The sequence below is a fragment of the Rhinatrema bivittatum genome, chromosome 1 (assembly GCF_901001135.1).
Source record: "Rhinatrema bivittatum chromosome 1, aRhiBiv1.1, whole genome shotgun sequence".
Taxonomy (NCBI): Eukaryota; Metazoa; Chordata; class Amphibia; order Gymnophiona; family Rhinatrematidae; genus Rhinatrema; species Rhinatrema bivittatum.
The window spans coordinates 625,290,748-625,309,491 of record NC_042615.1 but is presented as its reverse complement, the minus strand read 5'-3'; the positions used below and the strand labels follow the sequence as shown (position 1 = coordinate 625,309,491).

At 44.5% G+C, this 18,744-nt stretch overlaps 1 protein-coding gene across 2 annotated transcripts in view; it reads right to left on the bottom strand.

Moving 5' to 3' along the window:
* Positions 1-18,744, bottom strand: part of TMEM232 (transmembrane protein 232) — a 512,842-nt gene that overhangs the window by 389,595 nt on the left and 104,503 nt on the right. For both annotated transcript variants that reach the window (XM_029571869.1, XM_029571874.1), the window contains exon 5: positions 13,529-13,686. In XM_029571869.1, coding sequence (XP_029427729.1) covers positions 13,529-13,686 — 158 coding nt within the window. The remainder of the gene's footprint in view (positions 1-13,528; positions 13,687-18,744) is intronic.

Genomic DNA, 18,744 nt, shown 5'->3' with positions numbered 1-18,744 from the left:
TAAAAATGGCGCCAGTTGGCCCTGAGACCAGTTCCATAGTGAAGTCAAAATGGCGATAGTCTCAGGGCCAGCCAGTATCATTTTTGTGTGGCTATACAAAAATACATCATATACAACAATAGGGGAAACTATAATATTTCAATAGTCCTGCCATATGCACGTACTTAATAAAATCTTTTCAGCTAAAGTCTGTCTTGTGATGAATTTGATATTTGACCTTGAGGTCAGCTGCCTGCACTGAACTAAACAGTACACAGAAGCTACAGGGAAAGATGTTTTTTTTCTTCTGAAAAAGAGGCGAGTTAAATTTTTTAGAAAAAAATTGCACTATGACATTAACCAACAACTGCTTCTATTTTTAATATTAATCATAAGTTGTTTTTATTAAAAAAAAAATAGGATGGAAAACTGACAACTCAACCTCAGAAAGAAAGGCAGCTGAAAAAATTAAACCAGCAACATAAGCATTCTTAGTTTTATTATTATGCTGTGTTTAACAAACAAACAGGCCATGGGTAGTGGGTTCTTATATCATTATATGTTTTTATTATTTCACAGTTCAAGAAGAGAAATACTTACAAATCCAAAAAGAGCATGCTTATTACAGGAAGAAAAAGCATTTGAGGAAACAAAAGTATAAGGGCCAGATTTTCAAAGGGGTACGCACGTAAGATACACGCGTACCCCCCGAAAACCTGCCCGAAGTTCCCCCTGCGCGCGCCGAGCCTATGTTGCTTAGGCTCGGTGGCGAGCGCAAGCCCTGGGACGCCCATAAGTCCCGGGGCTTTCCTGGGGGGCGTGTCGGGGCGTATCGCGGCGGAACGTCATTCAGGGGCGTGTCCGGGGGTGTGGTTCCGGCCCGGGGGCGTTTTGGGGGCATGGCCGAGGCCTCCGAAACAGCTCCCGGGCCGGAGAATTGGGCAGCTGGAGCAGGCGTAACTTCTGGAATAAAGGTAGGGGGGTTTAGATAGGGTTGGGGGGGTGGGTTAGGGAGCCTTGCCCTGGTTCTCAAGGCAAGGTGTAAGCCCCTCTACATAATTAAGGAGCTGAAAGAGGATTAGAAAGGATACCAGGCTGTAGGAAATTTGATGGAATATTAGTGGGGGGGGGGGGGGGGGGGGGGGGCGTTACCGGTACCGAAGAAGAACACAAAGAAATTGACATAGGGCTGGGGGTGGGGTGGGGGGAGGCAGAAGGAAAGTTCCCTCCAAGGCCGCTCCGATTTTGGAGCGGCTTCAGAGGGAATGGAGGCAGGCTGTGCGGCTCGGCGCGCACAGGCTGCCGATTTTGGGCAGCCTTGCACACGCCAACCCCGGATTTTAATGGATACGTGCAGCTACGCGTGTATCTATTAAAATCCCGCGTACTCTTATTTGCGCCTGGTGCGCGAACAAAAGTACGCGTGTGCGTAACTTTGTAAAATCTACCCCAATGTGTATAAGACATAGCATTATCCATGCAGGTCATACATACAAGGCCCTGCAAAGTGGAAATGTTTTAAGAGAGCAGGAGGCACAACAAGTAAGTTTTTATTTTTGGGTCTTTCAAAATGTGAAAAGCAGATGATGTGTCTATTAATCTATCTTTTTAAAACTGTGCTATGGGCCGGATTTTAGAAAGGTTATGCGCACCGGGCCTATTTTAATAAGGCCCGGCGGAGCGCGTAAAGCACCGGGACGCGTGTAACTCCCAGAGCTTGCAAAAAGGGGCGGGGAGGAGAGGGGCGTGGGTAGGGTGTGGGCGGTCCGGGGGCGGGGACAGGCTCCCTGCACAGCGGCCATATTTGCCACTGTGCTGGGGATTGCATGCCGGCAGTTAGCCGGCGCGTACAACTTATGCCTGCCTGAAGGCAGACGCAAAAGGTACAATAAATGTTTTGGGGGCGGTTAGAGTAGGGCTAGGGGGGGAAAGATTAGGGGAAGGGGTTGGAAGGTCAGGTTAGGGGGGAGGAAACAGGGGAAGGCTGCGCGGTTCAGCGCGCACAAGGTGCACAATTGTGCACCCCCCTGCGCACGCCAACCCCTGATATTATAACTCGCATGCACAAGTTATAAAATCGGGTGTACATGTGCTCACGCTGGGTAGTGCACACATATGTACGCCCGCGCGCAAACTTTTAAAATCTACCCCTATATGTTTTATACTAGCAGAACAGCAAAACAGAAAAAAGAAGCTCCTAATAAAATACAAACTGTTTTATGCAAACACAACAGCCTGTGTATTTTAGGGCCTTGCAATTTTCATAGGCTTTCTCTGTTTTAATGTAAGCACATGTATTTTAGGGCATTGTCATTTTTATAGGCCTTTTCCTGTTTTAGTTTACAAAGCTCAAGAGCAGGGTGCAGCAGAAAACACTGAACTGGTACAACACATGTCTCAAGAATCTGAGCCTGTACAATACACGGTTCAAGAACAGGGAATAGATGAAAACAAAGAGGCAGTACACAGAAAAGAACCAGGAGGTCCAAATAAGAGACCAATAGCAAGCTGTAAGTGAAAAAAATCTGTGCTTTCCAAATATATCATGGGTGTCAAAGGTATTAGTTTATCATTGAGGTCTTTTTCTACCAATATGTATTAGCACAGACACTTTCTTTTAATATACTTGCCCTGGTTCTCAAGACAAGGTGTAAGCCCCTCTACATAATTAAGGAGCTCAAAGGGGATTAGAAAGGATACCAGGCTGTAGGAAATTTGATGGAATACTAGGGGGGGAGGGGCGTTACCGGTACCGAAGAAGAACACGAAGAAGGGCTGGCCGATGCAGAGATAGACAAGATGCCATTTTGGCACAAAAATTATTTGATTCCTAAGACTTGTTCAATAATGAAGAGGACAGAGAAAATGCAGATCCAGCAGTGGACAAAGACAACAGTGATAGCTGTATAGATTGCATGGACATGGAACTGTACCAAGCAGCAGCAGATGCCCAGATGATGGACTACTTTAACAAATTAGAAGTGTTTTCAGCCATAGTAGCAGAGGAAAAAGCCTATTTTTAATTTTTTTGAGGGTGTTATGACAGAAAAACTAGTTTTTAGAGCAGCTTTCTCAATCTTGTAAACATTTTAAGTTACAGCTCACTGACCGATCTTTGCTGACCAGAGAAAACAAAGAGCTGAAAGATTCATCGGCAATCAAATGTACTGCTTGTGCTGTTTTTTTGTGCTTGTAACAACAAAGAATCAGAAGATGTGGAAGGTAAACATAGAGATCGCAAATGGGTTTCAAGACCAGAAGATATGGAGGACATGAGACTGTGGTATGAACTGGGGCTTCAGAAGCAAACATGCACACACGCTCTTTACCATAACAGCACATTCAATTCACTCATAAAATCAATGGTGTACTACATTATAAAGAAATGTTGCTAAGATGACCAATTCGATGACTGTGACGCATGTATCTTGGAAATACCGGGGTGAAAATATCATGAGTATCTGAAATGGTGCTGGCATGTGAAAAGGCAGAAACTAAGAAGCGTTTTGCTATAGACTGTCTCTCGAGTATGTCACAAGTATATTGGTGCTGGCGCAATATAAAATTGAGATATCAGGGATTTATAACAAGGATGTAAATACAATTGTGGATCTGATCAAGTCTGTCAAAAAAAATGCAGGGGACCCCCAGATGGCTCTAAGCCAACTAGTTAGGCCAAATATTGATAAAGATCAAATGAGCTTATCGACTGCATAATGAGCACACCTCATTTTGTAAAACAGCACCGTTTTTTTATCTTTTTTTTTTGTTTGCAAAAATGAAAACTTGTAGACATTTGAAGTGACTCGAGATGTATTTTGAAATAATGATACTAGAATTCCATAAGCAGTTTTTGTTTTTGAAGTGTGTGTCTGTGTGTGTATTTTTAATCTATCTATAATAAAGCAAAATTGCTTACCTTGTAATATGTGTTATCCCAGGATAGCAGGATGTAGTTCTCACATATGGGTGACATCATCAGATGGAGCCCTGGTACGGAAAACTTCTGTCAAGAGTTTCTAGAAACTTTTGGCTGGCACTGTGGGCCTACTGAGCATGCCATGATATTCTCAGCCACAGGGGTCTCCCTTCAGTCTCATTTGTAGCAATTTGCTTGAGCTAAAAAAATAAAATAATAAAACGTATCGGACCCAACTCCGCGGGAAGGTGGGTGGGTTCTGTGAGGACTACATCCTGCTGTCCTGGGATAACATCTATTACGAGGTAAGCAATTTTGCTTTATCCCAGGACAAGCAGGATGATAGTCCTCACATATGGGTGATTAGCAAGCTACAGGCTGAGTCATTCTTATATTGTACCAACAGCATAAGAACATAAGAACATAAGAAAATGCCATTCTGGGTCAGACCAAGGTCCATCAAGCCCAGCATCCTGTTTCCAACAGTGGCCAATCCAGGCCATAAGAACCTGGCAAGTACCCCAAAACTAAGTCTATTCCATGTTACCATTGCTAATGGCAGTGGTTATTCTCTAAGTGAACTTAATAGCAGGTAACTGACTTCTCCTCCAAGAATTTATCCAATCCTTTTTTAAACACAGCTATACTAACTGCACTAACCACATCGTCTGGCAACAAATTCCAGAGTTTAATTGTGCATTGAGTAAAAAAGAACTTTCTCCGATTAGTTTTAAATGTGACCCATGCTAACTTCATGGAGTGCCCCCTAGTCTTTCTACTATCCGAAAGAGTAAATAACCAGTTGTTGTGCAATGAGCACAACAACTGGTGTACTGCTGGAAAGAATGAGGCAGCCTAAATCACAGCAGAATGGATGTAGAAGGAGTTGGAGTTATGCTGGAAATAAGTTCCTTAAAACAGATTGTCCAAAGGCTGAATATTGTCGTCCTTCTTTATCTAGACAATAATGAGCTGCAAAAGTGTGAAGGGAACTCCATGTTGCAGCTTTACAGATGTCAAGGATAGGCACTGAATGATAGTGTGCTACTGAGGTGGACATGGCCCTTATTGAGTGTGCTTTTACTCACCCCTGGAGAGGAATATTAGCTTTTTCGTAACAGAATTCTATATAGTCTGCTAACCAGTTGAATAGAGTATGTTTCCCTACCGCATCTCCTGGTTTATTTTTGTCAAAAGAAACAAAGAGTTGGGTGGATTTTCTATGGACCGCTGTGCGATCAAGGTAGAAAGCTAGCGTACGTTTACAGTCTAAAGTGTGTAAAACTCTCTCTCCCAGATGAGAGTGTGGTCTTGGAAAGATAGTAGGCAAGACTATTGACTGATTGATATGAAAGTCTGTTACCACTTTTGGTAAGAACTTTGAGTGAGTGCAAAGGACTACTCGGTCATGTAGGAACCGTGTGTAAGGTGAGTATGTGATGAGAGCCTGCAACTCACTGATCCTCCTAGCCGATGTAATGGCTACTAAGAAAATACTTTCCATATGAGGAATCTTTCTTCACAAGAGTGTAGAGGCTCAAACGGTGCACGCGTGAGCCTGGTTAGTACTCCCATTCAGTGACCGGTGGTTTAATGGGAGGTTTAAGGTGTAGTAAACCTCTCATGAATCTACTTACGGTTGTGCCGTTATAGGTGCATCGCGTACACCCTTGTGGTAAGCCGCTATGGCACTTAGGTGTACCCTTACAGAGGATGTCTGGAGACCAGAATCCGATAGGTGGCATAGGTAATCCAGTAAAGAAGTGGGGCAGGAAAAAGGATCTATACCCTTTTGAAGGCACCATTTCGTAAATCTGGTCCACTTAAAGTGGTAAGATTTACGTGTAGAAGGCTTTCATGAAGCTACTAGAATGTTAGAGACTTGAGTTGAAAGATTAAGTAGTTGCAAAATTAAGCTTTCAACATACAAGCTGTTAGGGCAAGAGTTGTCAGGTTGGGATGACACAACCTGCCCTGATTCTGTGTTATGAAAGTGGGCTATATGCCCAGTATGATTTGTTGTGAGATCGAGAGGTCGAGGAGTATGGGAAACCATACTTGACGGGGCCAGTACGGGGCTATGAGGATCATCGCCCCTCTGTCTTGTTGTAGCTTCACGAGAGTTTTCGCTATTAGCGGAATTGGAGGATACGCATATAGAAGTCCTGTGTTCCAGGGGCGAGTAAATGCATCTCTGGGGACTGTTTGTCAACGTCCGTGGAGGAAGCAGAACCTTTCCACTTTGTGGTTCAGTGTGGACGCAAAGAGGTCTATGGTTGGGCGACCCCAGCGTTGAAAGATTTTGCTCGCTACATGTGGGTCCAGCGACCATTCGAGGGGATTGAAATGTCGACTGAGATCGTCCGCTAGGATGTTTTTGATGCCCGCCAGATAAGTTGTTCGGAGCTGTATTGAGTGCTCTAGAGCCCAAGCCCAAATCTGTACTGCTTCTTGGCAGAGGAGATAAGAGCCCGTGCCTCCTTCTTTGTTTATGTACCACATTGCTACTGTGTTGTCTGTTTGAATCAGCACAGTCTTGTTTGAGAGGCAGTCTTTGAAGGCATAAAGGGCATATCATATCGCTCGAAGTTCCAAGAAGTTTATTTGAAACTGTTTCTCGAGGGTGGTCCACGTCCCTTGTGTTTGAAGATCGTTGATGTGAGCTCCCCATCCCAGGTTGGAGGCATCTGTAGTCAGGATGGCCTGCGGAGTTGCCGGTTGGAATGGGAGACCAGTTTTCAATGCTGTCTGATTTGTCCACCAGCGAAGTGATTGGCATAGCTGGTGTGTGATTTGAATGTTTTTTGACAATGGTTGGAAAGCTTGTAGCCAAATTTCAAAGTCCACTGAGTTCTTCTCATGGCTAACTTCGCCATAGGAGTAACATGTACTGTGGAGGCCATGTGTCCTAGTAGTACCAGAATTTGAAAAGCAGATGTGAACTGGTGATGAATTGTGATGTTTGCCAGGCGAGCTAAAGTGTCTGCATGGTCGCCTGGGAGGGAAGCTTTTCTTATCGAGGTGTCGAGGTCTGCTTCGATGAATGTGAGGAGCTGAGATGGTTTGATGTGGGATTTTTGATAGTTGATGAGAAATCCTAAGTGGTGCAATAGGGTTATAGTAGTTTGCAAGGCAGAGAGAACTCCTGCCTGGATGGACATCTGATGAGCCAATCGTCTAGGTATGGAAACACGTGAATACAGTGTTTCCTTAGATTTGCGGCTACCACTGCCAGACATTTTGTGAATACTCGAGGTGCAGAGGCTGGTCCGAATGGAAGGACTCAATACTGGTAGTGTTTTTTTCCCACCAAGAAACGTAGGTATTTGCGGTGTTGTATGGAAATTGGTATATGAGCATAAGCATCTTGAAGGTCCAGAGAACAGAGCCAATCTCCCTTTTGAAGCAATGAAATGATAGATCCCAGGGATACCATCCGAAATTTTTCTTTGTGAAGACATTTGTTGAGATTGTGAAGGTCTAAGATAGGACGAAGGCCACCTGTTTTCTTAGGAATGAGGAAATAGCGGGAGTAGAACCCTGTTGCTTGTTGAGACCGGGGAACTGGTTCAATGGCCCTGGCAGTCAGCAAAGTAGCGAGTTCTACTTGGAGTTCAGGTGTGATGACTATGTTTGTCCAAAATGGAATGGGAGGAGAATGCGGGGGTATTGTTTTGAATTTTAAGCGATAACCCCGATTTAGTATGGCTAATACCCATTGGTCTGTTGTGATGTGACTCCATTGGTGTTGAAAATAATGAAGTCGACAATCTACTGGTAGGGAGGGTATAGGGTTTAGAGAGAGAGAGGCTTCTGTTCTCTGGTTTGGTTCAAAAACCCGCTGCTGGTCCAGTTTGGGGTGGTGGCTGGGTTTTCTGCTGCTGCTTGGTTTGACGTGGGCGGCCTCTTTGCGGGAGCGGTATTGACATCCTGAAGAGGTAGGTGGATAGTACCTCCTAGGTCTGTAGAAAGGGTGCCTCGTATCTCTGCGGGCTGGTCGCCTGAGAGAGGATGGTTGATCCGTTGGCAGTTTGGAGAGCTGACGAAGGGTCTCATGGTGGTCTTTCAATTGAGACACCGTAGCTTGAATTTTTTCACCAAAAAGGTTGACTCCATTGCAAGGTAGATGGGCTAGACATTCTTGGACTTCTTGTCTGAGATCTGAGGCTTTGAGCCAAGCCCATCGTCTTGCATTGATTGCAGAGGCAGAGAGACGGGTTGAAGTCTCAAATGCGTCGTAAGCTGCTCTTACCTTGTGCTTTTCTGATTCTAGTCCTTTTTCCACCAACGTTGTCAAAGGTTGTTGATGTTGTTGTGGAAGGTTGTCCACAATACCCTGCACCTGTTTCCACACGTTTCTCTGGTATTGTGTCATATATAGCTGGTATGCTGCTATGTGTGCTACCAGCATGGAACCTTGGTAGACCTTTTTCCCTAATGTATCCAGGAAGCTTTGGTCCTTTCCTGGTGGGACAGAGGAATGAGGCTTCAGTTTTCTGGCTTTCTTTTGAGCCGATTCCACAACTATAGACTGGTGAGGTAGTTGGGATTTTTGATATCCTGGAGCGTGCTGCACTATATAAGTGGCATCTGTTCTTTTATTTACTGCAGGAACTGAGCAGGGGTATTCCCACATTCGCTGCTGCAATTCCAAAAGGATTTCATGGATTGGAATAGCCATAATTTCCTTAGGTGCATCTACGAAGTGTAGTACTTCTAATGCTTTATGCCTGGTGTCTTCCTCTGTTAGTAATTGGAATGGTATTGCCTCTGCCATTTCTTTAATAAAACTGGAAAATGACAGGTCTTCAGGCGGGGATTTCTTTCTCTCCTCTGCTGGAGATGATAAGGAGAGATCATCTGAAGGCAGATGGTGTTTTGCCTTAAACATAGCTTTTGTTGGTATGTTTTTTGGAGGTTTTGGCAATGAGGGCATCGATGGGGAATTGATAGGTCTCGATGGAAATATATGTCTTGTATCCCCCGAGGGACCTGGATGAATTGGCATCAATGGATCCGAGGGAGGCATTGAGGGTTTCTTTGGGAATCGGCGTCGATGGAGTCCTGATGGACCTGGGACAGAATCGGAGTCTCCTCTTTCCTCCTCCAATGATCCGTGGACCTGAATGGTTGGAGTCATCGGTGGCATCGATGGCTGCGTCGATGGACTTGGTGCTGTTGGAAATACCTCTATTAAGGCATCGAGCTTATTCAGCAAAGGCTGAAAAATGGATTGATCCGCTACCGGTACCGGCAATGATGCCGATGTCGGTGGCATTGTCGGAGGCTGCAGATTCTGTAGAGCCTTGACGACCGCCTGTTGGACTAAAGAAGTCACTTCCTCCCTTGAAATCAGGACAGTATCCACTGCCACCGAGGAAGGTACTGTTGGCGCTACAGGCACTTCCACGATAAGATGTGGTGGCACTTCCTCAGACACCGAGCCTGGTGGAGAGTGCTGCGGTTCCACGTGTATAGCCGGTGGAGTTGGCTCTAGTACACGGACTTTCTTCGGTATCGATCCAATGGATTTGGATCCTGATGTCGACACCTGTTCATCCATTAGATCTACAGATCGATGTCGATTTGCTTCCTTTCTCGATGGCTCTTCGATGCCGAAGGCGATGCTATCGAGGTTGTGGATGGTGCCGGTGATGGACGGTCATCGGGTCTTTTTTCACCTCGGTGTTTAGTGTCTGAGGGAGGAGTTATCCTCGGTGATGATGTCGATGACGTCGATGGAATCTTTTTAAACAAGTCTTCCATCTTATCTAACCGAACACATCTGCCCTTTGGTGTCATTTGGGCACAAGATGGGCAAGCCCGGACATCATGGCCTGATCCCAGGCAGAGAACACAAACATAATGTGGGTCAGTGATAGACATAGTCTGGTTACAATCCAGACACTTTTTGAAACCCGAGGCCATGATGAAACTTTGGCCTAATAACGGTCGATGACCGGCGGGAATCGATGCTAAGGTAACCGGAATCGATCAAAAAATATCTGAAAAAGGTACTCACTGAGACTATGTGGAAAGGAGACCAATTATGAGAAATTTGTGACTGAAAATATGTGACTGGAAAGTTTTCTTCTGCATAAATGTGACGGAATTGTTTTTACAGAGCTCCTGATGTGCTTTGCTACAGCAAGGTGGAAAAAAAGAGACTGAAGGGAGACCCCTGTGGCTGAGAATATCATGGCATGGTGGGCATGCTCAGTAGGCCCACAGTGCCAGCCAAAAGTTTCTAGAAACTCTTGACAGAAGTTTTCCGTACCAGGGCTCCATCTGATGATGTCACCCATATGTGAGGACTATCTTCCTGCTTGTCCTGGGATAATGATATAAACATGTTTAACAAAATATATTGGCGGCATGCTCCCTGATTTGTTTCTATTTTTTGTTTGATTTTTTTAAAAGATGTGAATAGAAGATAAATCAGACTGTTTGTTGACACTCTGTTACTAAACACAACACAATGCATGCTGACAGATTGAAAAACAGACTAATATTGTCTGGGCATTTCTTTATAAAGAATGTGTATTTTATGTGACAAGCAATAAACATAACAATTTCATTCTCAGATTTTTGTAACAAAATATTGTAATTTGATTCTCTGTGTCTTACACATTTCAGTTTGTTGCAAAAAATGTGAAAAGAAAATGAATCACAACTTCCAATTTTGTTTCCTAAGGATAGAAGTTCTTGCATATCTTTTTCAAAAATGAAATGTATTTGAAATATCAAAGCTATCATGTAATCTGTTTTGTAATTTATTATTATTATTATTATTATTATTATTAACATTAATATTATTATTTTTATTTGGTTTTGTCATAGTAAAACATTTTGCTCCCTTTGCTTCCATAAAACATTTTGCTCATTGTGCTTTTCAAGGTTTATGTCCTCTCTACCTGCACATGCTCTGAGACTCTTTCATCAGGGAGAATGCGCCCACACAGACAAATTTTTAATTGAGAGATGATATTAGAAACACAAAGGAACTTGTGCTCAACAAAATATAACAAAAGTTTTAAGTATGCGATATTAGACACACAAAGTAACTTGTGGTAGTGAGAAAGCTGAGCCAGACCATGTCTCATTTGAACCTATCTCATAACTGCCGTAGTCATCAGGAGAGTAACTCGCTTAATTCAAGGGTAAATCACTATTCCCTTAACTGGAGTTGGACTATGGAAAAATAAAATCCACGTATATTCTATCAAAGTTCAGCAGAGGGAAAGACAAGGCCTGAAATGGATCAAATAGTAATAGAAATGCTGCTTAACAGTGTGGAAGCTAAAATGATAACAGAGCAACATGTTACAAAGTTTGACATCCTGACATTGATTCAAGAGTTTAAATCAGAGGTGGGCCAAGGGGAACCAGATGCGGCCCTTCATGGAAACCTCAGGTGTGCCACAAAGTTGTGACTTTCATGCAGGAAGAAGGGAGTGGTTCATTGCCTCAACTAGACCCAACAGCAAAATCTTTCTATCTTTATTTCTTCTCATGCATCACTGGCCTATCTGCCTACCGCCAGCGACATGAGTCAGCGAGCAGCACACCTTACCAGCCACCCTCTACTCCTCTGCTGGCTAACCGCCAAAACTTGAATCATACAAAGCCCCCAAAGTCTTGCGAAGGCAACAACTCCTTGCAGATCAAAAACTTCGAAACTCTTCAGCGGGGAAAAGTGCAAACCCACCAGGATGAAGAGAGGACTATGATGGGGACTTGGAGATGGGAAAAGCCACCGAAAAAGAATAAATAGCCAGGGCCTCAGTGAGCAAAGCCGCCAAAAAAGGGATATGTAGCCAAGGCCTCAGAGAAATTCCCTATAAAGTGCAATTTGATAAAGCAAATGCAAATGTATAGTCATGTGCTACAATATTTTACAGTTATGAATTCCTTTTTATGTGTCTAACGTTTGAGCGAAATGTTATTGAAGTTGCCTTGATTGAAACATGTATAAATTCAAGCCTTTGTTTGGCTAGTCAGTATGAATGTGTATTTTGCAGATACTACATGTTAACCTGGTTTCCTTTTCAGAAGCGTGATGGCATGCTCTCCAGTAAAGGGGTGGGGAGATGTGGCCGGACTTCCTGATTTGGGTCCCTGCCCTCCTGACCTTACCTGGCACAATGATATATAGTGTAAACCAGAAAAGAAAAACTGGACTGGTGACAACTGTTCCAGTTTAAATCCAGCATGAGACTTGTGGTGTTGCAGAAACCAGCCGGCATCTGATTACACCAGGCACAGGAAGTTCAGTTGCTATCATGAGCCAATGGGGAGCCAGCTCATTACCCAGAGAGAGGATGAGAACTTCAGACCAATCAGAAAAGAGAAAAAAAAACAAAGCCTACAGCACAAGGAATCAGTGCTGCATTTTTTGGGTAATGAGCCTAGCTACCAAGCTGAGCTAAACTGTTAAAGGAACTAGAGAAAAGAGAGGAGAGATATCAGTGTTGGAGAGCAGTTGGAGAGAGAGATCAGAGAGCTGTGCTTGGGAGAGGATCCCCCCTCCCCACTTTGACCACAGCTACCAGGAGACAGAGTGCACAGCAGAAGGAGTTCAGGAGCTTCAACTACAGGAGCCAGGAGTTTACGCCCCCCCCACTGCAGGACCCATTGCAGCTAAGTAGCCCTAAATTGTTCAGCAGCAGCAGTACAACGGGTTATGCTTTCATTCTTTGTCCCTGCCTTGCAATATTGACATCAGACTGTTGCATCAGTGATCTGTCAGATAAACACTGCTGTTAGCTACTAACTGAGTAGAGACCTGCCCTGAATTTTCACTCCCTGCATCAGGGTGGGGAACTAGCCTCTCTGATTGGAGCTTCCCTAGAGAGTGCCACTACATTTCAACTAATACAGCCTTCATTGATTATGCTTTAAAGGGGTATACAATTCTTGGACTGGGGACTATGAGAGGAACAGTAGAACACATTCTGACACACTGGTGTGAGAATTACCCTTAGAGATTTGGGTAAACAAAGTTTTCCAGAGTGCAGTCAAAGTAGCAAATCAATAGACTGCTATGGATAATTCAAGCTGATCATTGCCATGGCGGACTCTGCAGGTTGCTAGATTTAATAGCAAGTAATATTGGACCATTTCGTGACTGTTATGCTTATTGTCTCGTGCTAGTAATAATTATTTTCCCTTCTTTTGCTGTATCATCGCTGTATGCATCGTTCTACTTACCTGTTAATAGTAAATGAATTGAATGTTTACAGTAGAGTGGTGATGTTCTGCACTGTACCCTGTTCCCAGGGGTGGGGGTGGAAACCACAGGGACCCACAAAAGAGAGGATCAGGGCATTTGGATTATCTATCCCAGAGGCGCTAATGCAACCCTCAACCCCCCACTCTGACACTCATACCCACGAGTGCAGGTGGGGGTTATTCTTCTTGTGCAGCCCTTGGCAACATAATACTTGAGGGGACGTTACATTTGTTTTTCTTCTCATTGCCCATAGGACAGAGATGTGCCTTTCTGCCAATCAAATCATATCCTAGCAGCGTAATTGCATGAATTAGTATCATTTTTCAGTTTGTAAAGCAACATAGATACTATAAGTAGTATAAAAAATAAAATAATGCAATATTTAAAACATACAATACCTTTGAAAGCTTGACCTCATTTGAATACAAATATGATTTCTGTACTGCATCACAACAAATCCTATACAAAACGGATTCAGCAATGAAAAACAGTACACCAATTTGGTCTGAATTCACTGGAGCCTGGTCCAAAGAAACCAGGAGGATATCTAAAGCTTCTGTAATAAAAGAAATATGAAATCAAAATTGATGATAGTGACTAATATTTCTTACAACCAACAGCATATCCGTTTTGATAAGAAAAACTAAAGTTCAGGTGGAGTAAATACAAAATGCAGCATCCTAAAAAGGGACTGCACTTCAAAAACGTTTGCCTCCAGAATCAGTCAAATTAAATGTGAGCTAAAATGTAGAATTTCTGCAGCTCTTATGGATGTGCTGTTAGAAGTTTAATCAATGATTAAGCAACTTTCTCAATAGTAAATGACATTACTCTGCTTGTACACTTCACATTAAAACAAATTCAAACATAAAATATAAACTGCTTCCTGGGTGGGACAATAAAACTACAAGAGAAAAAAATAAACATAGTTTGAAAAAGGTATTTATAGTGCACAGAAGGAAGAAGAGCTACTCCGATGCTCCATTAATGCCCTCCATTCTGCATAAAAGCATGCCCAAAGCCACTCATTTTTCCACAAGCATGTGTTCCTCTGGGACCCCTTGCATCCAAGTATATGTTTGGCCTGCAGAACTCCTCTGGGGTCAATTTTGACAATGTTTTATGGTTTCAGAAAAATAGGGAAGGTGGCTTTAAAAAGCCCTCTTCTTTTATTGTAACATCCTTAAATAAATTGTATTTATTATTTATTTTAATTATATTCTTCCTTTTGTCACTTTTAGATTACTGTAGGCAATTCCCTATTTCCAGAGGGCTTACAATCTAAGGGGTAGATTTATCAAGCCATGATATTTTATCATGGGAGGGGCAAAATATCACGAGGGGTGATCCCACAATATATTGCTCCTCCCCAACAAAATATCATGGCAGTCTCACTGCACTATTTTTTATCATGGGAGAAACCCACAATAAAAATTGCACCATGAAACAGGGCTTACGTGCCCAATTGTGGCCCAATCCAACTAGGACTGCCCATGACTTTAAAGGCTCAAGGCCCACAAATCATGTCACATACATATACACACACACCCGCACAATGGAAAAGTTCTCCCGGCGGTCTTCGTAACCCTGCAATAAAAAAGGCAGCCCCAGAATAAAAAAGTGGAAAAAAAAAAGATTAAAAATTGCACAGCAATGCCCCTCCCTCTAACCAAGCCTCTCCTCTTTGCAGTAAAACCCCACCTGCCCCAAATAAAGACCCCCCCCCAATCCAATAAAGACCTACTGACCTTTGCCCCTATCACATGGTTGGGGCAAAGGCCGGTCAGTGTCATTTTGAAAATGCTGTCTACCAGCATCTGTTGCGCCAGAGGTGGACCCTTGGGCCGAGGTGAGGATGAAGCAACCCATAGGTAGGGACCTATGGGTCCCCACCATCGGCAAGCGGAGTGAGCTGATGGACAGAGGCCGCTGGAGCTTCACCAATACCAGCCCTCGTTCTCCACAGGTTGAGCCTTTGGGAGCTGGGGCCGGCTGGACTTAGGTGGGCCTCTGTGTGTAGTCGAAGTAGAGATTGGGTTCAGCCCAGAGACAGCAGATGAGAGATGGTACAGTCATACTCTGGACAAGGTAGTGTCCTGGAAACTCGGGCGCCAATGGAACGGAGGCAGACAGGGGACGCTCGAGCAAGAGCAGGCCGAAGCCTGAGTAGACCACTTCCAGGGAGTAAGCCGGAGAGGCGTCGGGGAACAGGCTTGAGCTGGGCTGGCGGCAATCCGGAGGCAGTGGCAAGCAAGGCTGAGATCTGATCATGGAGATAGTCAGGCGTAGTCAAACAATGCAGAGGTCTGGATCTGGAGGTAGACAACAGCGTGGTCAGGCGAAGCAGAGGTCTGGGTCTGGAGATAGGCAATAGCGTAGTCAGGCGAAGCAGAGGCCCAGGCTTAGAGAGAGTCAATGGCGTGGTCAGACGAAGCAGAGGTCCGGGCTTGGAGAGAGTCAATAGCATGGTCAGGTGAAGCAGAGTCAAAGTCCGTGTAGTCAATCCGAGGTATGATGCAAGGCAGGAACAAGGAGACAGGAACCAGGAACAAACAAGGAACAGGAATGCAGAGATGAGATGAATCTCTAAGAGGCAACGAGTATTTGACCAGCGAGGAGACCATTTGCAAAGGCAAAGCTAAGGAGCGGAGCCTGCACTGCTCCGCTGATGTCATCATCCGGGACCGCGGCTAGGTTCCCACCATGGTCCCTACTTAAACGTCAGTGATGCGGGCGCAGCGCTGAGTTGCAGCGTCTCTCCGCGGGCCACGCGGAGAGGGCTAAAGAGAAGCAATGGACGTGGTGGCTGGACCGGGAACGCCAGGGACTGCAACTGGACAGGAAGCACAGGGGGAGGTCCGAGGACAGAGCTGATGGCCCACCGCCACCAGCGAGGTAGAACTAGGAGATGGAGTCACTGTAGAAAGGTGAGGGGGCCATGCCACGTGTCTGCCGCGGCATGGCCTGGAGTGCCCCTAGCACACCAGAGCTAGGGGCACTCAAGGTCGACCCTGGACCACCAATTATTCTTTGGCAGCTATAGGGAGGGGCTTGGGTGTGGGGGAAGGATAGGGGGTCCATGGGAGCGCTAGACCACCAGGAAATTATTTTGAGGGGAAAGGGAGGGAAGAAGTGCTACCCTAGACTACCAGGGAGTTAATTTTTTGGAAGAAGGGTCTGGAGGAAGGGGGGTTGTGCGGGTACCTGGGGGTTCTTTGGTTGGGTCAGGGAGGGTTAATACAAACGAGAGGGGTTTGGGTAGGGGTGGGCAGGGCATGAACCATGCAATTTAAAATCAAGACTCCCAGGGGACATTTAGGCACGTGGAGTAATGTAGTTATTTTGAGGCCTGTATCTTTAACAGGCCTCCTGGAGACATTGGGAAACTTATTATCATCCTGACGTCCCCCGGAATGGGCTAAAATAATAGGGCTGACCATTTTCTAAATCAGTCGCATTATTTTATTGCATTGAATTGCCTATGTATTTGCTGCTTTGAATACCTTATGCAATGTTAAACATGCAAAGTAGCTAATTTCCACAAGAGCTGGAAATCATTGAAAATATCGCGTTAGCCACAATATGGTGATACCATGCAATAGAATTTAAAGTTTGTTAAACGCAGATTAGTAAATCTAGGCCTAAGTTAATACCTGAGACAATGAAGAGTAAACTGACTTTAGAAAACGTGGACTCTTGGATGGTAGCTTGGCCTGCAGCCTGCAGGTAGATGAACCCTGTAGAGGGACTATCAAGAGCTTCACCTTTACCAACCATATCCTCCGCAGGTTGAGCCATTGGGTTCTGACAGCTGGCAGGACTTAGACAGGTCCCTGGGGTGAAAAAGCAATGACACAGTCCGAGCTAGGATTGAGGCAGGCAAAAGACAGCAGAACCAGTAGGCAGTTGAATAGTTAGGGCAAGCAGCAGATATGGTGGTCCAGAAGCAATCCGAAGTCGGTACCAGGAAATCAGACTAGAAACAAGTATGGGGAACAAACCAGGAACACACAGGCAAGGCGAGGGAACACGAAGATACAAAGTAGGAGGCAGGGGCTGGAAAGAGAGAAATGACAAGGGAAGGTAAACGCACAGCAGAATGGCAGGAAGCACAAAGAAGCAACTAGCACTGAGGGCACCTCAGGAAACCTGTTGCCGAGGCAGAGGGGTAGCAGGAGATGAATCCATAAAAGGGTTGCAGATAGTGACATCATCCTCAAGCGACTGTTGGTGGCTTCCGGCTTAGCTTGTACCTAGTGTGTCTGCGTGCAGGCCCACACCTCTGGCACGGGTCAGTGAGGAGCAGTCAGTGATGGTCAGCAGTGGCATTTCAATGCAGCAAGGAAGCGTTGGGGCCTGGTGAGCGAGGTTTAACACTGACTTGCACTAGGTCACAAGGAGCAGCTGTGGGTTTGAACCCTATCACCCTTCCACATTTTTACAACTTGGATCAACCTTCTCAAGAAAAAGTAATTTGGGAGGAAGAGAAGATGGGAGCCATTACAGCTGATACAAGAACAGTCCTGGGGATAGTCTAAAGGGAGACTTTCCCTCCAGGCTTTGGCTAGTGAGGGAAGTCAAAGCCATCTAGGCAGACCATCTAGGGAAAGAGTACATAAAACTGAGGGAAAATGAGGAACACAAAATCACTTTAAAAGAGCTAAAAGGTTATTATTCTTACTAGGAATCATAGAACTTGCCTTTAAAAAACACTTTGGCTTATCCTATGTTAGAATCTTATCTACAATAGGCATATCATCTGTCCAAGTCTACTTTTCCTTTATGCTGTGATTAAACATTAAGAACATAAGAAATTGCCATGCTGGGTCAAACCAAGGGTCCATCAAGCCCAGCATCCTGTTTCCAACAGGGCCAAACCAGGCCACAAGAACCTGGCAATTACCCAAACACTAAGAAGATCCCATGCCACTGATGCAATTAATAGCAGTGGCTATTCCCTAAGTAAATTTGATTAATAGCCGTTAATGGACTTCTCCTCCAAGAACTTATCCAAACCTTTTTTGAACCCAGCTACACTAACTACACTAACCACATCCTCTGGCAACAAATTCCAGAGCTTTATTGTGCATTGAGTGAAAAAGAATTTTCTCCGATTAGTCTTAAATGTGCTACTTGCTAACTTCATGGAATGCCCCCTAGTCCTTCTATTATTCAAAAGTGAAAATAACCGATTCACATCTACTCGTTCAAGACCTCTCATGATCTTAAAGACCTCTATCATATACCCCCTCAGTCGTCTCTTCTCCATTTTGAGCTAACAACATTTTGAGCTAACAACAGTAGAGCATCACAATAAAGAAGGCTTTCTGAAATAATTGCTCTACCATTTCCAGCACCACAAGGATGCTCCTAGCAGCAGTAGATAACTCTAAAATGTAAGCTAGCCAAAATTTACTTGGATCTTAAAGCTTATTGACAAGTTTGGGAGCTACTTTTCCAGGCAGGACAAGAATCAGCTGCCTTGAATTCTAAGCATGGCATTCTTTTTTGTAGCATACTAACTGGCTCCCACTGAAACAGCAATGGAAAATGTTGAAGTCATGTGCATGCTCCTTCGTGTTGATTGTCTCCAATGCACCTGGGCCCCTTCAAA